This window comes from Acipenser ruthenus, chromosome 9 (genome assembly GCF_902713425.1).
Source record: "Acipenser ruthenus chromosome 9, fAciRut3.2 maternal haplotype, whole genome shotgun sequence".
In the NCBI taxonomy this organism is placed as follows: domain Eukaryota; kingdom Metazoa; phylum Chordata; class Actinopteri; order Acipenseriformes; family Acipenseridae; genus Acipenser; species Acipenser ruthenus.
The window spans coordinates 21,805,697-21,822,848 of NC_081197.1; the positions used below are offsets into that span (position 1 = coordinate 21,805,697).

Genomic DNA, 17,152 nt, shown 5'->3' on the forward strand with positions numbered 1-17,152 from the left:
TATTTTTATAATGATTTTCAGTGGTGTGTCCTTCCAAGTGTTCAGGTGAGCAGCGCTGTGTGTTTGTGTGAGAGTGAGAGAGAGAGAGCAAGAGTCAACTGAAGTACTTGGCAAGAAAAGAACAAAACAAAATATATATTTATTATTGTAAAAATAGTAATAACTATTCATTTCATGTTTATTTTTTAATAGCTACACATTACTAGAGAACATTGGATATTGACTTTGAATATTACCATTCATGCATGTTGCTAAAAATACTGTCCATTACTTGGATGTTACTGAAAAAGAATGGTACAAATGTTAGTGTAGATGGAAGTCAGCTGCTGCTGTTGAGTTAGCTGTTGTTGAGTTAGCTGCTGCTGTTGTTGAGTTAACTGCTGTGGAGTTAGCTGCTGTGGAGTTAGCTGCTGCTGTTGAGTTGGCTGCTGCTCCTGTCGAGTTAGCTGCTGCTCCTGTCGAGTTAGCTGCTGCTCCTGTCGAGTTAGCTGCTGCTCCTGTCGAGTTAGCTGCCCCTACCAGTAGGGATGTACGACTGTGCATTTCTGTCTCTGTGACTTTCTTGCTTCTGATAGATGCCTCATTTCTGTGACCCATTATGGGTATTACTTTGCATGATTCACACCTTACTTCCTCTCTGCCTCCTTCTCCTCACCTTCCTCTCTCTTGGCCTGTGGAGGCGATGGGGTCTGTTGATCCAGTAGCCAAAACCATCCGGACACACAGGACACCGTTCCCACCGAGTAGGCCTCACAGAAGCAGGGGTCTTCATTAGAGGCAGTCCTCCCGGTCATGCACATCACACACAGGGGGGTCCCTTCAGCCCTCCACTGCTCCTGTTCGGCCTCCCAGTATGGGGGTCCCATGACCACCATCTCCTCTCTCTGCTGCGGCTTCCTTCCCATCGTCCTCTTCACACACAAAAAGTAATTTAAAAAAAAATTAAGCACCTGTAGTACCTGTTCCGGCCTGAGTCCAGGAGGCGCTGATGATCCCACCTGACACCACGTGTGACAGGGTAGCCGAGATGGTGACGTCAGGCTAGATGCAGGAACAAAAACACTGACACTGCAGGTACGGTGCAAAGGCACTTGTGCCGTTTTATTTTCACAAATAACAAAAATAAAATAAAACGTTTAAAACAAAAAACACACTTGCTCACAGAGCGAAACAAAAAAATGTAAACAAAAACAAAACTCACTGACACCAAAAACACACAGGTCAGGCTAGGCAGATTGCTTTCACTGATCCTATGTTTTTACTTTTTAAACTCTGTTCACTCTCGTTCTCTCCTCCGAATAACCCACCCAGAGCAGGGAGAACTGCAGGCTTTTATATTAGTGACCGAGCTGCCAAGCTCACCTCTGCCAGAACACGTTTAACAAGAACAAAACAAAAACGCACGGCTACGCTGTCATATATAAAAATACATGAATTATAATAAAACAAAACAGATACAAAATAACACACACTAAACACAGGGGCGGAGGGGTACCCCGTTCTAAAATAAAATAAACAATACATTTTTAAACCATAATACAAAACAAATACATTTTACAGCAGGGCTTTGTCCTGCCTCCTTTTCACATGCAGGGCTCCTAGCCCTGTCACACACTCCCCGATAGTTTTTTTTTCCCCCCATGTGACGTCACTGAGATGGGCATTTAAATTTTAAAAGGACGGAGAAAGTTTCAGCAATTTTTTTTTAAAACTTATTGGAGAACATCCAAGTATTTTTTATAGTTCCTGAAGTATTGTATAATATTTTCTAGAGTGTCCTGAACCAAACAAATAATAATTTTGAGTTCTCTACTACTAAAAATAGATTTTGTTTTATTAATTTCAAATGATAGAAAGTCAGTCAGCTAAAAAAAATGACTAAATAAAAGTCACTCAGGTAAAACAATGTCTTGTAATTTGCACAACAAAACTTTCAGGGAGTATTGTTAGGTCCCTCAGGTCATAGAATAACATGTTTATATACATGTATCTCTTTGAAAATACTAAGAATACATAATACAAAAATACCTAATGTTTTTAATAAAAAAATAAAAAAAATAAAATAGTGTTGGAAAAAAGAGAGACGTTTTCTGAAGTACTTTATAATGTTCTCCAGAGTAAAAACTGTAAAAATAGATTTTTTGTAAATTTTTATAGGAAAAATCTCAGAGTCTCTCATTCCTGTTGGTAACAACTTGGGCCGTGACGCTATCCTGTCGCAGATGTCTTTTTGGAAATCGTTAAATATATGGAAAACTACAAAGTGGTATGTAATTTACGATGTTAACCTAACATTATTCAACAGGTTTCATTCGACTTTTTGAATCTAAATTTGATTATTCTAGGGTGATGCTAAACTTTTGGCCATAACTGTACAATGTTAAGAATGACCAAAAGGCTGTTCCTATTGCACTTGACTGTTTCTGGGGTTACTGTAGCCTTTGACCTTTTAACTGGAGAATACAGATCCTTGACACAACTGAGGAAATATGCAATATTTACAATGTATGATTTACTTTAGTACTGTATGTAGAAACTGAAGTATCTCGATCTTTGCAGATGCTAAAACAATAATTAAAGTGGATTATGTATGGGATTAGTAATGGTAAGTGTTCGGTAAAAACTTTTTTCCAGTGCCGTTAAGCACAAGAAACTGTGGACTATTTTCTTACTGATAATTTATACTTTGTTCGATAACAAGACTTAATTGAGTGTTCATTTGGTAATTGAATTTGGTTTTCACTACTTAAAATGTTTGTCTCTCACATTGCGGGGATGTTTTCATGAGTTCCTCAGAGTTTGAAATCCCAGGAAAGAGTTTGAATCTAACATCTGTGTAATTTATGGAGATTTACAAAGTGATGAGGAATGTGATATTGTTCCTGAACCTACAAATTAGAAGAGGGTGTTTATGTGAAAATGAATTGTGGTAGAATATGAAGTCAAATTGTAGAAGGGAGATGCATAGAACCCGAATAGTTTGCAGTCCTTCACCATGGAGAGTAAGGTAGGCATTAAAAAAATGTAGGTGAAAATAAAAAAAGAAATGTAGTTCTTGCTGTTCAAACAAAAAAATGACATCTCCCAGAATGCCATAGCTATCCAAGAACACAGATTGACTGGCAATCAGTTACACTTTAACACCTGTTCATAATAACACAAGCCAGACAGGTATAAAAAGGACAGGTTTCAAAGACAGTAGCTGTATGTGTAAAGATAAGGAACTGTGTATATACCTGAATACGGTGTATGTTAAATCTGTGATTTGTGAATAATATATTTAAAGCCAGTAAGCCAGATTAGCATCTGACTGAAACTTAGGGATCCTGTTAAGTTTAGTTAGCGCTCCAAAGCAGGAGCTAGGATTTATTTTTGTTGTGTATTATTTGTTAAAAGAAGCCGTGTTTCCAGTGGAGAAGGAACACACTGTAACAAATAAACGAAAAGGACCGTCCTGTTTAAACCCATCCTTTGTTGTTCAGAGTGCTTTATCCACCAAAGAGAACCCAGAAATGTGATCAGAGTTATACTGTAAATAAAAAAATTGTGTGACATCACATTAATGTTTTAAGTTTGGAAGACACATCATCATGGGATGTCAACTAGCAGCACACCTGGAGCACAGCAAATGTAGCTTAACAGTAGGGCTATATTTATATTGTTTAATATTGCATTATTATAAAACAAATTGAAAATCGTGGATGGTTGGCAGTTTTTGTGGAGGGCGTTGTATTTCTCAGATTCCGCACTTAAATTGGAGATGAGGCTCCAGCCGTGGTGATATTGTTACATTTTTTTTAATGGGTTTTATAATTGCCTTTGATTGATACTCAATTGTAAAAGGTGAAAAAAAACTGCCTTTCTTGTGAAAATAATTTAGGCTGGTTTGGTTTCATTTAATACCTGCCAATAAAAAACTTGTTAAAGGAAATTCTTCAGAAGATATACGTATCTGCACACCACAAGAAATCACACCATATTACTGTGTAATTTAGAAAGGAATAATTATGTAAATGATGCCCTCACCACACAGACACAGGACCAAAGCAAATTTTACAAAATTCTTACCTCTTCTTGAGGCTTCAAAACTATCAAATAGGTTAATTCTCTGGATGTCGTAGGTTAATGTGGTGTTTGGCATTAATGTCCTGTTTCTGTTTATATTGGTGACAGCAAATTTGAAGGCCAATTCTTCAAGACTTATAGGTTCATTCTCCAAGGTTTCAAAAATGCCTCCTGTAAAAACAGAAATGAGTAAACGTAAAACAATCAAGTACATGGATAGGTATACTGTTGATAAAAATAATAGCATGTTGCCTCAGTCACTGTAAAGCTCATAAGGTTGAGGTTTGGGAACAAACTTTGATGCTCAAAATTATTGATTTGCATCCTTAATTTCTGTTGTTTTTAATTATAGTTTGAAATACAATTATTTTTCAGAATTTCCCTATGTTGAGTTGTAAATGCTATAACTTTTTAGTATTGCCCAATTAGGTAGCTCAAACTCACCAGCCTAGGAGGCACATTTAATGAACTGTTTACCTTTGGAGCATCAAGGGTGGTCAGGCATTTATATGTAGCCGTGATGCCTATTCCTGCTGATTGAAGCCATTAAAAATCCTCTGTCTACACCCTTTATGGTCTCTATGGTCAATGCCAACTCCAGGGGCCACTATATAAAATAGTTACAGGTAGATTTCATGATGCCCCTTATGTTTTGGCGAATGTATATGCTTTGGCCCAAACTTTAATGGCTTAAAGTTCTGTACTCTTCCCCCACATGGTACTAGACAGGGTTGCCCCCTCTCCCCTTTTTGTTTGCTATTGCTATTGAGCCCTAGGCAGGACATTCAGGGAGTCATTGGAGGGGGTGGGTCAGAGTGTCCCGCCCCTACATATATGTGTGCTGTTTCTTATTATTTTTATTATTGTTTGCGGCGTGGACGAAACGTCACCGCCATTATGTGTTTTGTATTTTTGATTTGAAATACCTTGTGAGGATGTGTGACTGTCAGCTACTGATTGTTTAACTAGCTGACAGTCACGCAGACTTGGTAGACCTGTGCAAAATGTGACCGAGAGATAATATAATAATTGATAGTAAGTTAGTCCCTCGGTCACAAATTATAAAAGACCTGCCGTTTGGCTGCACTCGGGGAAGGGTTCAGAGTGGATAACGAGTGTGGAGAGGAGGTAATAAAAAAACTAGTCTAGAGTAAACAATTGCTATACGTGCTCGCTAAAAAAACAGCACGGTACTTGTTTGTTTGGCCAACGTGCCCCTTTTGTGTTTGTTTAAATATTTTGTTTGATTATTATTTAATAAAATACTGAGTGCCATAGTGCCTCAGTTTCTTCCGCTACTTCCTGAGTGTGTTTCTGGTCTGACATCACCCCTGTAGCCATCCTGTTCACAGTTGGTGTCAGAACCAGGACGACAGCGCTGCCAAGCATCAGGCCAGGAATACTACAGTTTTTTTTTTTGTTTGTGAAAAAAATAAATAAATAAATAAATAAACAAAAATGGGAAGAAGTGGCCGGAGGAAGCAGCAGCAGCAGGCCCCACCACAGCAGAGCTGGGCTGGTCGCAAGCCCCGCCGCGTCTCTACCATTCTGGATGTCTGCCTCACCTGCCTGAAAGGTAAGGAATGGTGCTTTGCCGTTGGCGAGTTCGGGCACATAGCACCCGACCAACCCCCTCCATGGCAGGAGAGGGAGTAGCCTGAGCATCCAGCGATGGTGGGAGAGGACCTGAGTTCTCCGAGGTGGACTGCTCCACTCTCCTCTTAGGGGATTTGGGACTGGCTGGCAGAGCCTGAGGGGGAGGTCGAGGAGGTCCTCCCTGCTGTGATCAACCTCCTGTGGGCCCGAGATGGGGAGCGCTGGGAGGCCTGGGAACAGCAACACCACCCAGCATCCCTCCCAGACATTGCAGACATAGTAATCCATTACCTAGCTGCAGATATGGCAGGGCTTCCGCTACCTCCAGCTCCATCGGGAGAAGCCCCGCCACTGCCATCTCCAGTGCCAGAGAGGAGCCATCGCTGTCGTCTCCAGCGCCAGAGGGAGAGAAGTCTTGTTACAGTGCTGTGTGAAACTGTTTTGTTTTATGCCAGGTAAACGGCTTAGCCGTCCTGCAAGCTAGTCAGGGACCTGCATAAATGTGTAGTTGGCGCTCCGAGGGACCTAGGTCTTTATTTCTGTTTTTGTTTATTTTGTATTATTAAAACGTGAAATAAATAATTGTAGACATCTGTTTCTTGCAACTGTTTTCTCATCCACAAAAACAAAATTTGTTTCACAAATTTTTAGACATCTATAAATTTCCATTGGGGTAAGTAAACTTTTGGCTACAGCTGTACATTGTAATTTTTTTTTTTTTTTGTATTTCTCTTTTTATTATTATTTTATTTATGTATTTTTTTTTTTAAAAAACATTAAGTGTTTTTGAAACTCAGTTATACGTTCTGTTCTGAGTGGTGGAAATGAATATTCACTCTCATAAGGATTGCATATGTATGTATAGTTCATACTAGGGGGACTCCTGTTAGAATGCCCACAGAAGGCTAATTGTATATTAAGTGAACCTAGCGCTCTTGGAATGTGGGGGCAGCTCAGCTGTTTCATTCCGCCTTTAATGCAAATATATCCCAGCAGTTGATTCTCAAGTGATGGCAGACCTGAGAAGCCTCTTTGTCGTCATCAAGGGTAAACTCTTTGATACACCTGTAATCCTTGCTAATGTATATGCACCCCAGCTGCGATGACGGTCCATTTTTAATAGTTTCCTATCCTCTCTCCCAGATTTGCATTCCCACCACTTAATTTGTCGGGTGGCTTTAATTGTACCTTGAACCCCAGTCTAGACCACTCTTCCACAAGGCATAATCTCCCCTCAAAATCTGCTCTAGCCATTCGTAACTTCCTTGATACAAATAAAACCTTGAATGTTTGGTGCTTTTTGTTCCCTACTGGTAGGCAGTACTCATTCTTTTCACATGTTCATATTCACGTATTGACTGTTTATTTCTAGACAATACATTGCTTCGTCCTGACCATTCATGTTCCTATCAGAGTATTGTGACATCTGATCATCCAGCCACCCTATGGAAAGCACTCAAAGCATATGAGAGGCCAAATAATATTGTACTGTGATCATTCCAATAAACGCCACAATGACCAAATTATTGAAATAACTGACCAAATTTTACAAATAGGCTAGCAATATGCCAGCTCCTCCACTCTTCATCTTTATAAACAGTGTCTAATTTTACAAAGTGAATTTGACCTTCTCTAAAGACAGGCTGAACAGCTGTTGGTTATTTCTCATCATGTAGTGTATGAATTTGAAGACAAAGCCAAAGTGCTACTGGCACATCAACTCAATTAATCAGCAGCCTCTCATTTTATTACGCAAATTAACACCAAAACAGGAGCCCCCACAGTAGATCAATAACCAGTTTAAAACATTTTATTCCTCTCTATACACACCTCTATAGCGTTCCTCATTGTATGTCCCGCGGGCCAAAAGTGGCCCTCAGGGTCCCAAGGAGTGGCCCGCCAGCTGCCTCTGTATAATTCCGCTCTGTTTTGTACATCTTTATTATATTACAGTACTCCACTGCCGCTTTAACCCGCCTACTTTTTCTTTTAGGTTAGCAACAGGGAAAGAAGACTGTGGGCCGTGATGCAAGTACTGTACTCACTGTTACATTTTGTGACTGAAGGTTTATTGCCGGTTTGTAAATACTGTAGTGGCTGTTTTGTGAGTGAGCTTTTACTGTTATGCAAGTACTGTGTGTTATGCGACATTGTTAGCTGCAACTCTTCACTTGTAATGAAACACAGTGTAAAATAGTTCAAATTGTGATAAAGAAGGAGTTTTAAGAACATATGTTCTGGTTATCTATTTGTATGTTTTTTTTTATTGTTTATTTATGAAACCGCAACCTTAATACACAGTGGCCACAACTTCTTAACAAAAAAAAAAAAAAAAAAAACAACACACACACCGATTTTCTTACAGCCAAATATAAATATATCTATATAATGACAAAGTGGGGGTGCTTCGCCCCATTTCGGGACCTTTTAACAGTCTTCTTGTGTGTAAAAGAATCAGAGCACACAGCTTTCTACTTCCTCCAACTCGGCAGCTCTCAATTAAACTGTGAGGCTTATAAGCCCCACAGTAACAAGTGTGGGCAGCTGACTGAAATTTACAAATGTCATGCCAACTGCCAAAACAATTAAACAAATCATGCAATTAAATTAACCAATTACACAATTTTCATTGACATGGCTGCATTTTGCAGATACCCTCACCAAGATGGAGTAGATGTTCCCTAAACCCCCAGGGTCCTAAAGCCTCAAAATTAAGGTTGGGACCACCTACTCTATTACACATCCTCCCCCCATGTGCACAGCACATTTGGCCATTCCAAGGCCACCTCCTCCTGTACTGGCTCCAGGAACTCTGTCTCTGGTCACTCCTCCCATGTGTGGCCATTCCTGTGGTGGGAGATCAAGGCAGTCTTTCCAGTGGTGCGCTGGATCCCCACAGTATTCACAATAGAGCCAGTTGACCATGTTACTGGTTTTTTTCCCCCTTTTGAAGTTGTGCCCGCATTCTCCACCATATGTAACAAAGTGGGGGCGCCTTGCCACAATTCGGGACCATTTCACTGTCTTCTTGTGTGTAAAAGAAACATTTACTGGACCACAAATGATATTTAAAACAGGACAGGGCCTGTATATTTATTCATAAAAAAACAAACAAAAGTCTAACTCCTCAAAAGGAGTACTAACTAAACAGAGTACCATCCCAGACTGAGCAGTGGGCAGCTAAGTTGCTTACCGATACGAAACTACAACAGACAGTTGTTACAGAGAAACACAGTACGTACTTTACATGACTGTTTGGAAGCAGAGCACACAGCTTTCTGCTTCCTCCAACTTGGCAGCCCTGAATTAAACTGAGGCTGGCTCCAATTTACAAATGTCATGCTAACTGCCAAAACAATTAACATATCATACAATTAAATTAACCAATGGCACAATTTTCATTAACATGGCTGCCTTTTGCAGATAACCTCACCAAGATGGAGTAGATCAAGTCAGGACCACCTACTCATATATAATATATATATTATATACACACACACACAGTGCCTATAGAAAGTCTACACCCCCTTTCAAAACTTTCACCTTTTGTTGCCTTATAGCCAGGAATTAAAATGCAAACCCTACCCCACAACTTAAGTGAAAAATATTCTAGAAATTTGTAGAAAATTAATTAAAAATAAAAACTGAAAAAGCTTGGTTGGATAAGTGTCCACCCCCCCTATAATAGCAATCCTAAATTAGCTCAGGTGTAACCAATTGCCTTCAAAATCACACACCAAGTTAAGTAGCCTCCACCTGTGTTAAATTGTAGTGATTCACATGACTTCAGGATAAATTCAGCAGTTCCTGTAGGTTTCCTCTGCTGGGTAGTGCATTTCAAAGCAAAGACTCAACCATGAGCACCAAGGCGCTTTCAAAAGAACTCCGGGACAAAGTTGTTGAAAGGCACAGATCAGGGGATGGGTATAAAAAAAAAAAAATCAAAGGCCTTGAATATCCCTTGGAGCACGATCAAGATGATTATTAATAAGTGGAAGGTGTATGGCACCACCAAGACCCTGCCTAGATCAGGCCATCCCTCCAAACTGGATGACCGAGCAAGGAGACTGATCAGAGAGGCTACTAAGAGGCCAATGGCAACTTTGCAAGAGCTACAGGCTTTTATGGCCAAGACTGGTCAAACTGTGCATGTGACAACAATATCCCAAGCACTCCACAAATCTGGCCTGTATGGTAGGGTGGCAAGTAGGAAGCCATTACTCAGGAAAGCCCACCTTGAATCCCGTTTGAAGTATGCAAAAAAACCACTCTGAAGATTCTGTAGCCATGTGGCAAAAAGTTTTGTGGTGTGACGAAACTGAAATGGAACTTTTTGGCCTAAATGCAAAGCGTTATGTTTGGCGCAAACCCAACACAGCGCATCACCCAAAGAACACCATCCCTACTGTGAAGCATGGTGGTGGCAGCATCATGTTATGGAGCTGTTTCTCATCGTCAGGGACTGGGGCACTTGTCAGGATAGAAAGGAAAATCAATGGAGCAAAGTACAGAGAAGTCCTTGAGGAAAACCTGCTGCCCTCTGCAAGAAAGCTGAAACTGGGACATAAGTTCACCTTTGAGCATGACAACGACCCAAAGCACACAGCCAAAGCTACACTGGAGTGGCTAAGGAACAAAAAGGTAAATGTCCTTGAGTGGCCCAGTCACAGCCCCGACCTAAATCCAATCGAAAATGTGTGGCATGACTTGAAGATAGCTGTCCATCAACAATCCCCAAGGAACTTGACAGAGCTTGAACAGTTTTGTAAAGAATGGTCAAATATTGCCAAATCTAGGTGTGCAAAGTTGGTAGAGACCTATCCCAACAGACTCACAGCTGTAATTCCTGCCAATAGTGCTTCCACCAAGTATTAACTCAGGGGCGATGAAGACTTATCCAATTATGATCTTTCAGTTTTGTATTAATATATAATTTTTTTCTCAATAAAAACTTTTTTTCCCCTTAACAGTGTGGAGTATGGTGTGTAGATAAGTGGAAAAAAATCCTAATTTAAATGCATGAAACTCTGAAGCACTGACACAACAAAATGTGAAAAAAGTTCAAGGGGGTGTAGAATGTATGTATCGCTGTGAAAAAACGTAACAATTATATTTTAACAAGATTTGGTACAGAAGATCCTTTTTTCAAACCGCAACACTAAATAGTTAAATCTAAAATACTAGTCGGTTTTTCCAAAAGATTGTAGGAAATAAAATGTTAACAAATTCAATGAAAACGAAGTCATGTTTATTTCTCTGCCTGCTGCTGTCTATACCGGTGGATCATTTCTCTTTGACCACACCAGTAAAGAAAGATGCAAAATGGCAGATGGTTAATTAGCACTATTGTTCCAACCCCCACAAAGACGTGATTGGAGGAATTGCTCTCCCTTTAGACTTCATAGACATTTCAGCAGACCAACTGCAGTCTGTAAGGAAGTGGTAGTTAGAGGGCAAAGACACAGATACGAATCCCAAATTATCTGTCTTTATTCATTATTTGGAAAAAAGATGGTATCTCTTACATGTAATGATCTGCATTTGAGATTTTTGATATATTGTCTGAACCGGGTATCTGTCATTGGAACCAGGTACGTTGAGTTCAATTCCAGTTCAGACTATTTAGAAAAACATGCTTGTATGTCAATGTGTGAGCGGGATGTTGGCATCTTATATATATATATATATATATATATATATATATATAAAACAAGCACTAGTCCTACAGGTCTACGTCGGCATAAAAAACATTAGAAAGACCACAACAAATCACAGAGCAATACATTAGTGAAACTAAACTCGCAGCCTGCCTCCCCACACCACAGCCCTTGTCACTACAGCACAGCTCCAAGGAGCCAGCACAGAACACAGCACAGCCCCTGAAGACAACACAGTCAGATGCAAAACCGTCTATCTCATCTCCCATTATCCCCAGCACTGTGAAACACATCAATCAGAGCCTCTTAGTGCTGGAGATGGAGTTCAGAGAGCAAACCCGGCCTGTGGCGGAGTGTCCCGCCCCTATGTATTATTATTTGTATTTTTGTTTGCGGCGCGGGTAAAAGCGCCGCGTCTATTATATTTAAAAACCCAGTGAGGATGCATGGCTGATCAGCTACTGATTATTTAACCAGCTGACAGTCATGCATCCTTACCAAACGTGTGCAGACTCTGGCCGAGGGGTAATAAGATAATTAACAACTAGTTAATCCCTCGGCCAGAGTATATAAACCTGCAGCTCTCTGCACTCGGGGGGAGTGTAGAGAGGAGAGTACGTGGAGTGTAGAGAGGAGAGTACGGGGAGCGGAGAGAAAGAACATTAAAAAACAACTGCTAAAACGTGCTGGATTATCCAGCATGACACACACTTGTTTGTTTATTCGTTTGGCCCTCGTGCCCTTTTGTTTTGTGTTTTGTTAAAATCATTTGTTTGTTTATTAATACGCTGAATGCAATTGCATTCAGCTTCACCCGCCCATCCACTGTTTTGGTTTGAGTTACTTCCTGGTCCGTGACATCATCACACATCACCACTGCGAGCCAGACTGCCACATATGGTGTCAGAGAAGTGGGATAAACAAATGCCTCCAACAGCCGGACCAGGGAAAGAAAGGACGTTTTTTTTTTCAAATAGTGTTTTTTTTGTGTTTGAAAAAAAAACAGCAGCAGCAGCAGAAGGCGTAGCAACAGCAGCCTTACCTTACCACGCTGGATGTCTGCCTCACCTGCCTGAAGGGTGAGGAGTGGTGCTTCGCGGTTGGTGAGGTCGGGCACGTGGCACCGGACCAACCCCCTCCATGGCAGGAGAGGAAGGAGCCTGAGCATCCAGCAAGGGTGAGAGAGGACCCACATCCTCCGAGGCAGAAGAATCCTGTCTCCTCTGAGGGGATCTGGGACTGGCTGGCGGAGCCCGAGAGGGATATAATGGTGGCCCTGCTGTGATCAACCTCCTGTGGGCGAGAGATGGGGAGCGCTGGGAGGCCTGGGAACAGACACACCACCCAGCATCCCTCCCAGACATCGCAGCCATGGTGCTCAACTACCTGGCTGCAGATATGGGAGGGGCCCCGCTGCCGTTTCCAGCGCCAGAGGGAGAGGAGCCATCGCTGCCGTCTCCAGCGCCAGAGGGAGAGGAGCCATCGCTGCCGTCTCCAGCGCCAGAGGGAGAGCAGCTGGAGCTGCCTCTGTCTCCACCACCAGGAGCAGAGCAGCAGGAGCTGCCTCTGTCTCCACCACCACCAGGAGCAGAGCAGCAGGAGCTGCTTCTGTCTCCACCATCGCCAGGAGCAGAGCAGCAAGAGCTGCCTCTGCCACCTCCACCAGCAGAGGGTGAATGCCTGCTGGTTCTGCCTCAACTGCCGTGGGAGGACTGCTTGCCCCTCCCACCTCCACCAGCAGAGGGTGAATGCCTGCTGGTTCCACATCCACTGTCATGGGAAGGACTGCTCCTGCCCTGCACCGCCCAGGGATGCCTGCCTCGCTTCGCCCAAGGATACCTGCCTCGCTTCGCCTAGGGCTGCCTGTTGCTCCGCATCGCCTGGAGAGCCACCAGCTACAGGGAACGAGGGAGAAGTGGAGCTCCCGCTGCCGCCTCCATGGCCAGGGGCTCCCTTCCCGAGGGTCCGCTGCTGCTGCAGGAAATACTGTGGCTGGAGCCCCATGAAGGGGAGCTGCCGGACACGGAAAAGGGGGGGGAGGTCAGGAGACCAGCTCCCCCAGCCGCACTTTCGCGGCAGGAAATACTGTGGCCGGAGACCCATGGAGGGGAGCTGCCAGGCATGAAGAAGGGGGGGCAGGTCTGGAGACCACCCCCAAAATTTTTCTGGCCAGAGGAACCGGTCTGTGCGTCGTCCACTGGGACGCTACAGTTGTTTGGGTGGGAGGAGGACATCCCACCGTGGCCGTCACATTTGGCCCGTTGCTGCCCCTGTTCCTGCGCCGGGACTGCTAACCGGGACTTTAGGGACTAAGGGGAGAGGTGGCCGAAAAGGCCATGTGTGCTGCGCACAAGGGGGGGCATGTGTGGCGGAGTGTCCCGCCCCTATGTATTATTATTTGTATTTTTGTTTGCGGCGCGGGTAAAAGCGCCGCGTCTTTTATTATTATATTTAAAAACCCCGTGAGGATGCATGGCTGATCAGCTACTGATTATTTAACTAGCTGACAGTCATGCATCCTTACCAAACGCGTGCAGACTCTGGCCGAGGGATAATAAGATAATTAACTAGTTAATCCCTCAGTATATAAACCTGCAGCTCTCTGCACTCGGGGGGGGGGGGGGGGGGGGGGGAGGAGTGTAGAGAGGAGAGTACGTGGAGTGTAAAGAGGAGAGTACACCTCACCCAGACTCCCCCACACCCCGACACACCTTACCCAGACTCCCCCCGCCCCCGACACACCTCACCCAGACTCATCCCCCGTCCCACCAACACACCTCACCCAGACTCATCCCCCGTCCCACCGACACACCTCACCCAGACTCATCCCCCGTCCCACCAACACACCTCACCCAGACTCCACCAACACACCTCACCCAGACTCTCCCGCCCCCCCCGACACACCTCACCCAGACTCATCCCGTCCCACCGACACACCTCACCCAGACTCATCCCCTGTCCCACCGACACACCTCACCTAGACTCCCACCACCCCCTCCCAGACGCACCTCACCCAGACTCATCCCCCGCCCCCCCGACACACCTCACCCAGACTCCAAGGAGCCAGCACAGCACACAGCACAGCCCCTGAAGACAACACAGTCAGATGCAAAACCGTCTATAGCTTTCTCATCTCCCATTATCCCCAGCACTGTGAAACACATCAATCAGAGCCTCTTAGTGCTGGAGATGGAGTTCAGAGAGCAAACCCGGCCTGTGGCGGAGTGTCCCGCCCCTATGTATTATTATTTGTATTTTTGTTTGCGGCGCGGGTAAAAGCGCCGCGTCTTTATTATATTTAAAAACCCAGTGAGGATGCATGGCTGATCAGCTACTGATTATTTAACCAGCTGACAGTCATGCATCCTTACCAAACGCGTGCAGGCCGAGGGGTAATAAGATAATTAACAACTAGTTAATCCCTCGGCCAGAGTATATAAACCTGCAGCTCTCTGCACTCAGGGGGAGTGTAGAGAGGAGAGTACGTGGAGTGTAAAGAGGAGAGTACACCTCACCCAGACTCCCCCACACCCCGACACACCTTACCCAGACTCCACCAACACACCTCACCCAGACTCCCCCGCCCCCCGACACACCTCACCCAGACTCCCCCGCCCCCGACACACCTCACCCAGACTCCCCCGCCCCCGACACACCTCACCCAGACTCATCCCCCGTCCCACCGACACACCTCACCCAGACTCATCCCCCGTCCCACCGACACACCTCACCCAGACTCATCCCCCGTCCCACCGACACACCTCACCCAGACTCATCCCCCGTCCCACCGACACACCTCACCCAGACTCATCCCCCGTCCCACCGACACACCTCACCCAGACTCATCCCCCGTCCCACCGACACACCTCACCCAGACTCATCCCCCGTCCCACCAACACACCTCACCCAGACTCCCCCGCCCCCGACACACCTCACCCAGACTCATCCCCCGTCCCACCAACACACCTCACCCAGACTCCCCCGTCCCCCGACACACCTCACCCAGACTCCCCCGCCCCCGACACACCTCACCCAGACTCCCCCGCCCCCGACACACCTCACCCAGACTCCCCCGCCCCCGACTCCCCCGCCCCCGACACACCTCACCCAGACTCCCCCGCCCCCCGACACACCTCACCCAGACTCCCCCGCCCCCCGACACACCTCACCCAGACTCCCCCGCCCCCGACACACCTCACCCAGACTCCCCCGCCCCCGACACACCTCACCCAGACTCCCCCGCCCCCCGACACACCTCACCCAGACTCCCCCGCCCCCGACACACCTCACCCAGACTCCCCCGCCCCCGACACACCTCACCCAGACTCCCCGCCCCCGACACACCTCACCCAGACTCCCCCGCCCCCCGACACACCTCACCCAGACTCCCCCGCCCCCGACACACCTCACCCAGACTCATCCCCTGTCCCACCGACACACCTCACCCAGACTCCCCCGCCCCCGACACACCTCACCCAGACTCATCCCCCGTCCCACCGACACACCTCACCCAGACTCCACCAACACACCTCACCCAGACTCCCCCGCCCCCGACACACCTCACCCAGACTCCCCCGCCCCCCGACACACCTCACCCAGACTCCCCCGCCCCCCGACACACCTCACCCAGACTCATCCCCCGTCCCACCGACACACCTCACCCAGACTCATCCCCCGTCCCACCGACACACCTCACCCAGACTCATCCCCCGTCCCCTCCCCGACACACCTCACCCAGACTCCCACCGCAATACAAACAAACCATGGACACATTCTTCCCCAAATTGGCCAAATCAGGCCACAGAATTCCCTTTACTCTGACACTGCCCAGTATGTAGCCATCTGCCACAAAACTCCTAAGGGGAATAAAAACATTCCACGAACGATTCAATATAGTTTATACCACAAGTATATATTAAATAAAATAGGTACACTTTATATTAAATCAATTAATTCAGGGATTATTTTACCTGCCGGATCTTTACTTTCATTGTCAACAGACTATGCTTGAAAGCAGATTAATTTCGAACCCTGTTTATGGCCTCTTCGCAAACATCTTTAGATAGAACATGGAGCTCAGTCTGTCAATTTGCATCCTCTGTTGTTTCCTACCTTTACCGGTTTTAATGAAGGGGCTACAGGCTGCTCAGATAAGTCAGATCGCTAACTGGCATTTCTTTTTGTTTTTATTATTATTATGTTTTTAATTTAGAATGACCAATTATTATTTTTTATTCCCCCCCCCCCCCCAAATTTGGAATGTCCAATTGTTTTGTTTTTTCTCCTCACCGCAGCGGGTCCCCACACAGCACAGATTTTCTGGGATTCACTGTTGCGTGATGAGGAGAAGGAGTCCCTACCGGTTTCCCATCCCCCACCCCAGGAGCATCAGTGCCAATGTGATGACCCCTTTCGGAGTCCCCAGCAAAGTTCAGCCTCTTTGCACAGCCCAGACTGGCGCCGTCCAAGCTGTAGGACTCATCCTGCGGTAACTGGCATTTCTTGTCACTCAAAGAAATCGGAGTTTAAATCAAAACAATATAATTTTAAATGATTTCAGACAGTTTAAAAGTTGTTATAAAACAAAGGTGGCAGTATTGTTTGAACTACTATGCTAGATTTTGTTTTAACAGGTCAATCAAATCATATAAAATTAATGCAATACCTAAGGCACATTACTAATGTATTAAAGTTAAATACAAAAAGTACTTTCACTTTGCTGTTCCAATCACATGCTGCAGAATGCCCAGCTAACTAACAAAGTATAATGATTTTATAAAAATTATATGTAACTGTAAATACTTATTCATTTATTGTACTTAAAACTTGCTCTT

General features: G+C 45.0%; 1 protein-coding gene across 2 annotated transcripts in view; it reads right to left on the reverse strand.

The window, feature by feature from the left end:
• The window catches only part of LOC117405875 (glutamate receptor ionotropic, kainate 1), a 92,925-nt gene that overhangs the window by 57,461 nt on the left and 18,312 nt on the right, over positions 1-17,152 (reverse strand). For both annotated transcript variants that reach the window (XM_059029696.1, XM_059029695.1), the window contains exon 2: positions 4,069-4,236. In XM_059029696.1, the coding sequence (XP_058885679.1) occupies positions 4,069-4,236 (168 nt within the window). The remainder of the gene's footprint in view (positions 1-4,068; positions 4,237-17,152) is intronic.